This window comes from Limulus polyphemus, unplaced genomic scaffold (genome assembly GCF_000517525.1).
Source record: "Limulus polyphemus unplaced genomic scaffold, Limulus_polyphemus-2.1.2 Scaffold520, whole genome shotgun sequence".
Classification (NCBI taxonomy): Eukaryota; Metazoa; Arthropoda; class Merostomata; order Xiphosura; family Limulidae; genus Limulus; species Limulus polyphemus.
In genome coordinates, this window is record NW_013666130.1 from 243807 (window position 1) to 252241 (window position 8435).

General features: G+C 34.9%; 1 protein-coding gene across 1 annotated transcript in view; it reads right to left on the reverse strand.

The window, feature by feature from the left end:
• Window positions 1–4614: 4614 nt before the first annotated feature.
• LOC106458823 (inactive tyrosine-protein kinase 7-like) overlaps window positions 4615–8435 on the reverse strand; it is a 71336-nt gene continuing 67515 nt past the window's right edge. The window contains exon 13 of the mRNA XM_022385173.1: window positions 4615–7050. Within this exon, the coding sequence (XP_022240881.1) occupies window positions 6472–7050 (579 nt within the window). The 3' untranslated portion in view covers window positions 4615–6471. The remainder of the gene's footprint in view (window positions 7051–8435) is intronic.

Sequence of the window (8435 nt, forward strand, 5' to 3'; positions counted from 1 at the left end):
TCCTAAAACTTATATTACCGGCAGATGCAAAAATCAGATTGGACAAATTTGGATATTTTTACTTACACTTATTTGAATTTTGTCTACATAATAAGTTTATCTACAATCTATGATATTTCCATATAAATAATTAATTTTAGCTCATTTGTGGCACAGTGCAGCGGCGGGCCAGATGAACTGACCTCGCGGGCCGGATCCAGCCCGCGGGCCGTAGTTTGGTGACCCCTGATCTAGAAGAAACAGAAATTCATGACAAACTGGTATCATCGGGCTTTCAACCTAAGAAAGGAGAGAGAATCGTATTTTCCGTTCCAAACAAAAGAAACCACTGATAACATTTCATTTGAAAACAAAGAACACTATGACTCTCAACTTGTCCATGGATGCGTCCTTTTTTATAAAACAGAAATTGCCAAGCCTCCATTCAAACTCATCAGCCAGTGCTTCGAATGCCAGAAATTTGGGCACTCTAAACCTTATTGTAACGCTAACCCCAGGTGCGCAGGGTCGCATGATGTGGAGTGATGTCCTAATCAGGTGACGAGGTTACACGCGCCAACTACCAGAGCCCCCATATAGCTAGTTATAAAGCTTGTATCAAATACTAACACATAAGAAACAATGTTTTAAATCTCCCTCTTGCTGTACAACAAACAAACGGCCCAGCCCAGTTTACAGTTCTCTTAGAACCGAACACCACAACCACAGCATACTAAAAGTAAAACACCCCCTCCTGCAAATTCCATCAATCACGACAACTCTTATACAACCCCATTAAAACTCTAGGTATAATATTTCAAAGCTTAAGTAAACATTTCAAAAACTCTAAAAAAGTAAAACTAAAATTAGGTAATGTGGAAATTAAAATATGTTCTAAAGCCAAAGTTCTTGGTGTTACATTCGACAAAAGGCTCATATGAGCAGAACATGTGAAGAAAACACACGAAGTCATCAGTGAACGTATTAACTATCTCAGACTTATAGCTGGTAAAAATAAAGGATGTAAAGCTAACACCATCTTGAAAAATCTACAAATTGTATATTCGACCCATTATTGATTATGGCTGTCAAGTCACTATAAATATGTGAGATAACACAATAAAAAACTACAACATGAACATAATAGAGTATTAACATTAGCCCTAACGCATCCAAGTTACACCCCGTTAACTATTTACAGAAAGTAAGTAAAATACCTCTACTTAAAGACAGACTAAATGTATTGGTTAAGAATTATTATAAAAAATCAGAAACACATTAACCCTTGACCTTCATATCATTACATGTGCACCACACAAAACACTATCCCCGTACAATATGTACCACAGCCAAACACAGAATATGCACACACCATGAGCTTCGTTGTTTTTATAACTAATCCCATGTTTTTGTTTTACAGCTTAGGCACAGGACAGATAGATTATTCGGTGCCTGTCCTGTGGAAGTGGATTTATTCTGGGTACTCCCATTTCCCCCACAACAAATTCCACGGAATTGGATTTATCGATCCTCGCCAACCTGTAACCCTGATTATGGGCCGTCAACGAAAAAAGCACTAAACTGTAAAACTTTCTCTATAATCACCCTGTATATCGAATACGTCTTTAAAAGCTCAAGACTTCAAATTATAGTGCCCGGCATGGCCAGGTGGATAAGGCGCTCGACTCACAATCTGAGGGTCGCGGGTTCGAATCCGCATCCCACCAAACATGCTCGCCCTTTCAGCCGTGGGGGCGTTATAATGTGACGGTCAATCCCACTATTGAGTAGCCCAAGAGTTGGCGGTGAGTGGTGATGACTAGCTGCCTTCCCTCTAGTCTTACACTGCTAAATTAGGGACGGCTAGCGCAGATAGCCCTCGTGTAGCTTTGCGCGAAATTCCATAACAAACAAACTTCAAATTATAAATAGAGAACATTCTAAAAATAATATATTCAGTTCCACTTAATGTTTAGTTCACATGTCTGTAATGTTGCTTCTCTTTGTGCCTAAAGCTACACAATGAGCTATTTGCACTTTGCTCAACCACATGAAACCGAACCCCGGATTGTAGCATGACCAACGAGAGACCGGCCATAATGAGTTTTCAATAAGCTGTTATTATTAGCCATAATATCTGTTTAAGGTGTTTCTTTGCAATGTTTGTCAATATTGTGATGAAATATTTCTGTTCTGGATTGCTGATTTCTGCAACAAGTTAGTGTATCATATTTTTCAAGATGTTCATAAAGTGGTTTGTTTAGATTCTCAGCTTGTTTTTTCTTGTGGTAGTTTGTTTGTTGTTTCGTTGGAGACTACTGTTGTGTATGTTTTTTTATTATTATTTCAGTGTTTTTAGGAGTTGTTAAGAGAAGTATCTTAGTTGAAGTAGTATTGGCTGTGTATTTGTTTGCAATTTGTGGTGTCATTTGTTTGTCTGCGCCATTTTGTAGCTGTTTGACTTATGTGTTGTTCTTTGTATTAAATAGGTTTATTTTAATGGATTTATATTTAGTGCATCCTCTATATATCTAGCACTGTGATTTTCATTACAAGTACAACATCTTGGTTGTTCGTGTGTTTTAGAGCGTTGTTTTACATTGTGGGTTAGACCACAAGTAACGTATCTTGGCTGTGATTTACAAGCCGTTGCTATGTGACCGTAGCGTTGGCAGTTATAGCATTGTGTTACTGTGATCGCTGACATTTTTGCTTCTTCAACAGGATGTCTTTGGTCCCATAACGCGATACCGTTGGTAATTTGTTCTTGTATGTTATTCTGTGAATCATTTTAATAAGTTTGTTGGAACTTGTGCTCTTTCTCTTTCCGTGACAGTTTTTAAAGGAAAGTTGACTTTCTTCAACTGGGGTGTTCAGGGATATTGTTACCCCCACCCCCCTTCGCCCCGCTCGCGGCAAACTTATTTATTATGTTCGTGCGTTTTTATAATTTTGTAGGAGAGGGTTGTTTGAAGTTAGGCACAAAGCTAAACAATGGGCTATCTGTGATCTGCCAACCACGGGTATAGAAAGAGAGAGGTGTCCGAAGGGTTCCAGGTCAGAGAAGAAGACCAAGGCTGTTGACGTGTAGAGAAGAAGTAAGGCGACGAACGTTCGATAAAGCAATCAATAAACTTCCCATGATCAGGTTCACAGGGATCAATGTTAGTTGTGAAATGATTCTTTCTACTTTTATGTGTGAAATGTTAATGTCGGTCAATGCCTCTTTTACATTTTCCGTGTCTATGCTGTAGTGTATGCATTTGATAACAAAGGCTCTGGCTTGGGGTTGTTTCCGGGTGGGAGTGTTTTTACGTTTCCTGGTTGGAAGGCATCCTTGGGTCATTCTTGCAGCAGGGTATTAAGATCTTTACTAGGACGCCATCCTACGCTAGTCGTTTGATTTGTATAATATTAGCAGTTGGTTTGCATCTTTTAATTTCTTTGGCTAGTTGTAGTTTTTTGTATGTGCTGGGGATACCTTCATCTATAATGACATGTTTTGTTGGGGTTTATTGTGTTTTGTCCGTTAATGTGTGATTATTGTTACTTGACTTCTTTCTCTTGTGACTGTGATGAAGCCGGATTCATCTTCATTTATGTTTTTGTCAGTGTTCTTTTGTGTTTGTATTTCTTATTTGTTTTGTGTGTTATTATCAACGTCAATTCCCAGTGTACTGTTGCCATCCTTAGATTTTACATTTACGTTTAGTTTCTTCGGTGAGTTCCCTTCGTTATATATTTCGTGTTGTTTATTTGTATAGTCAGGGCTTAATTCCAAATGGGAAGGCTTAGGTGGAGATCCAGACTTTTCTCAGTCGAACTTCTATTCGGGCTTTATTTAGCGATTTCTTTTTTACTATAATTAATGAGAGATGACAACTTAAGTGAGATCTGGCTATTACTGTTTATAAATAGGTCACCTATACTTGGCTTACCATTTGATGTATGTGCTTTATATTCGTTTTTCTGGTCGTGGGCTTTAGTTTGGTTTGGTTTGAATTTCGCGCAAAGCAACTCAAGAGCTATCTGTGCTAGCCGTCCAAAATTTAGCAGCGATAGACTAGAGTAAAGGCAGGTAGTCAACGACCACCCACGGCCAACTCTTTTACCAACGAATAGTGAGGCTGACCATCACATTATAATGCCCCCCACAGCTGAAAAGGCATTTTCGGTGATAAGGATTCAAACCCGCAGATTGGGAGTCAAGCGCTCTAATCACTAGACAGTGAAGAACTTAAAAGTATGGTAAAGCATTTTTAAAGTCAGTTATTAAAATGAATTATTAAAAGGTATTGTTAATTGTTTACTTTCTAGGAAGCATCATGATGAAAAGTGGGAAAACAAGATTTAAGATTCACAGATTTAACATGGTATGCAAAAGACTAATAATTTAAGAACATGAACATTTTATATGCATATCAGTTTTGAATAGGAAATACATCTTGTACAAATCAGTATTTACATATTAATAAAAAACTGTTCCACAAAAAAGGTTCTAAACGTTTTTGTTTATCACACACATTTATTTATGAATATTACATATTTCAGAAACATTATCAAATACCAATCACAAACTACAATAACATAGAAAAAAACTTTGTGAAAAACACAACAATAGAAAATGATTTCTGCATAAAAAATACACAGTATTACTTAATAAAAAAAAAAGAAGGAATTTTACAATCAATTTAAAATTCAAAACTGATACAGTAATTAATATTGGCCTTGTTAACCAGACAGAGGTCCTGGGTCCCATTGTCTCTTTTTCACATACACCAATAAGGCTAAATACTAAAAACGTGCAGTAAAGCTATCATTGTGTTTGTTTTTGTAAAATCACAAACTACTATAAATTCTAACTACAATTTTTGAAATTATAAACATCATATTGAACTTGGTCCATCACTGTTTGTATCCTACTCCTATTATTTTATTTTACTACTTCTTTCTAAAATGTGTAAATATAAAATGAAATATATCTATAACACACATTTTACAAAATAAAAACACTAATCAAAGCATTCACTTTACACAGTAAAAGCACTTATTAATATGAAAATTGTGTATGGTGAGTACAAACTTAAAATTTTATGTGAAATATACATATATCTATATATATAAAACCTTTGATGTAATTATGTACACAGTCCCAAAACACAGTATAAAAAAACATTATAATTACCTAACACTAACATATAAAACTAGAAAGACATTACTTTAGTTAAAAGTTTTAAATGCATTTTGAATGATGTCCTGAGTATTAAAGCATCTGTGACAAGAGAATACCTTATGAAATCTGTTAGGCTATGTTTAGTGTTGCAAAAAACTAAAATCAATTTCCATGAGAAAACAAATGTAGAAAAGTATTTAAAAATGAAAACGATTGTAACATTTTTTTATTTTTTTTGCAGGTGTATTAAGGCAGGAAATCACTAGCTATTATTAACAAAAATACCATAATATACATGTTTCAGGTGTCACAATAAGCAATTTCAAAAAGTAACTAGTATTTTCATGGAATAATATTTTAAATTTTTAGTAGGTCAAAGTTAATTATATATTTTTCGAGTTACAGGAAATGAAAAGTGACATTTCATGAAACTCGTAAGAAAATGACCCAAATTCTAATGAAGAATATGTTGTTTTACCTTTTTTCGCTAACCAACCTTAATTTTTTGTGCCTATGTTCCTTTTTTTCAGTTTGTTAGTAAAACATATATTAATTTTTAACTTCTGAACAATTTCAGTTGAAATCATAATGCTACATTTTTGTGCATGTGGACCAATTGTATGAAACAATAAAGATGTAATAATTGAAAGTTATTAAAGTACTTTCAAAACTAAAACAATATTAAGGATTTGATACAAAAAAGCATCAAAGCTACCCTAATTTTACATATAAGTACACACTGACTAGCAGCTAACATGAATTTAGTTTTTACTGATTATTAGTTGGTATATTAATGTGTAATGTAGGTATGTTCTGTATATAACTAGCAAACATTTATACACTAATATCATGTTTTAAAGAAAAGCATATTCAGGTGGCAGTGAACTTTTCTTTTTCTAATCAGTATTATTTAATAAATAAGAAACTTCCCAGTGATCACATTCAAATACCAGTTCTTATAAAATGTGGACCTTCTTTAAAAATTCAAAGATCAAGTACAAAAACCAACAATAAAAAATGTAAAGTGTTCACCTAAAAACTTAAATTATTAAAAAATCAACAAACCTTCAAATTATGACATGAAATGTCTTATGTCTGATTTTATTATATTCACAGTAGGAAAACCAGTTTCTCTAAAAAGCACTAAATGTATAAATAAAAACTACAAATGTGATTACATCACAAGAGAATATGAAGTGATATTATCCACTGGTGATACAAAGCTACCTTACTTAGCATTTGATAATACAGGAATACTGGTATAGTTGGAAGGTGCTTTCACCTTGGTCAATTCATGGTTCTGATGTGTTGTTAACATTTTAGACATTGCTCACAACATTTATTTCTCCAATTTTTGTTGTTATTTCACTAAATGAGGGACGAGCACCTGGATCATAGTTCCAGCAATCTTGAAGTAGCTCTGTCAGCAATTCAGGAGAAGCTTCTGGCTGGTTCCAAATCAATTGTTGGTCTTGCAACAGCAACAGTATTGCTTCATCTTCTTTGTCAATGAAAGGAAGATCTGCTTGTGTAAATACCTCCCAAACAAGCACTGCAAATGACCATACATCACTCTCTGTCGACCAGTTGTCTAAAAGCACAGCTTCTGGAGCAGCCCATCGAAGGGGTACAACTTTATTGTGATAACGACTGTATTCCTGGGCATAGGTGTCTTCAAACAAGCTAGGGTTACTGATCTTTACATCTAATCGAGAAGTGATTAGACAGTTTCTGGTTGCTAAGTCCTTGTGCACAAACTGTTGAGAAGATAAATACTCCATTCCTTCTGCTACCTGGTGGCAAATACCAATAATCTGAGGTGTGGATAGTGGTGGTGGCTTAGGACCTTTACGAGAATTTTCCTTCTTTGTAGCCAACAAAAACTGCTTTAAATCACCCTGAAACAAATAACATATAAAATTATCTTTTATTAACAACAATAATGATTTAAAAATTCATAATGTTCAAACTGCACCAGTGTTTTCTTTTATCAATGAATATTTTCCTATTCAGATGTACAGAAATATATCATTAAATACTAAGGGTAGAGAAAACATGATTTAAAAAGATTTTAAATTTTTTAAAAAATATTTGTAACTAAATGGAGTACTATTAGGTCGCCAATAACTTAATGTCGCTTTTTTTAGATGAAAAACCCAAACAACTTATATATCAAAACAAAACATTTATTAAATGAAACAGTCTCCATTCTTTTTGATGATGCTTTTTCATCTTACAATCAGGTTGTTAATGCCCAGATTAAAGAAATCACTTGGCCTTGAAGCAGAAAAACATGTCCATGTCCTCTTTAACACCTTCTACATTTGTATACTTTTTCCATTAAGATGGTGTTACAACAAACGAAAAAGATGGTAATCTAATGGTGCCATATCTGGAGAATATGGTGGGTGGGGGAGAACTTTCCAACCCAACTCCATAATCTTGTGTTGCATCAAACATGCCATATGCGAATGTGCATTGTCGTGGAGAAGAAGAACACCTTTCTGATTGACGAGTGAAGGGCGTTTCTGATGAAGGGCTTGATTTAAATGTTCCATTTGCTGACTATGGATTGAAGAGTTTGAAATTAATTACTCCTTTGATGTCCCACCAAATGCAAAGCATCATTTTCTGCGGATGGAGTCCAGGTTTTGGTGTCGAAAGTGGTTTTTGTCTAGGACTGAGCCATTGTTTTTGGTGTTTACTATTTGCATAGAGAATCCATTTTTCATCACCAGTGACAATTTAGTCCAAATATAGTTCATGCACATTACATGTCAGAAGAGTCGTAGCAACGTTCACACATTGGAAACTATGATCATCGGAGAGTTTGTAGGCACCCAAACACCTTATTTTTGGAGTTTTCCCATATTCCTTAGATGTTCATGTACTGTTTCATGAGAGACATGCAATTTCAGGGCCATTTCATGAGTGTGTTGCCTTGGCTTAGACTCAACAAGCATCTTCAGAGCATCAGTATCAATTCCAACATGTCGGCCCCTGCCATCAGGGTTTTTAAGGCTAAAGTCACCTGAATGAAATTTGCTGAACCATCATTGACACTTACGAACATTCAAAACATTTCCATAAACTTCTTTGATATTCTTTGTGGCTACAGAGGCGTTGTTTCCCTTCTTGCATTCAAACAGCATTACATGCTGAATGTGTGTCTCATCGTGTGCCATCATTATAAGGGAATAGAGTATACTAAACTTTACACATTATATATGCTTCACTAACGTGACATTTAGGTGGTTTGTTTAACTATTATATGTGATGTACA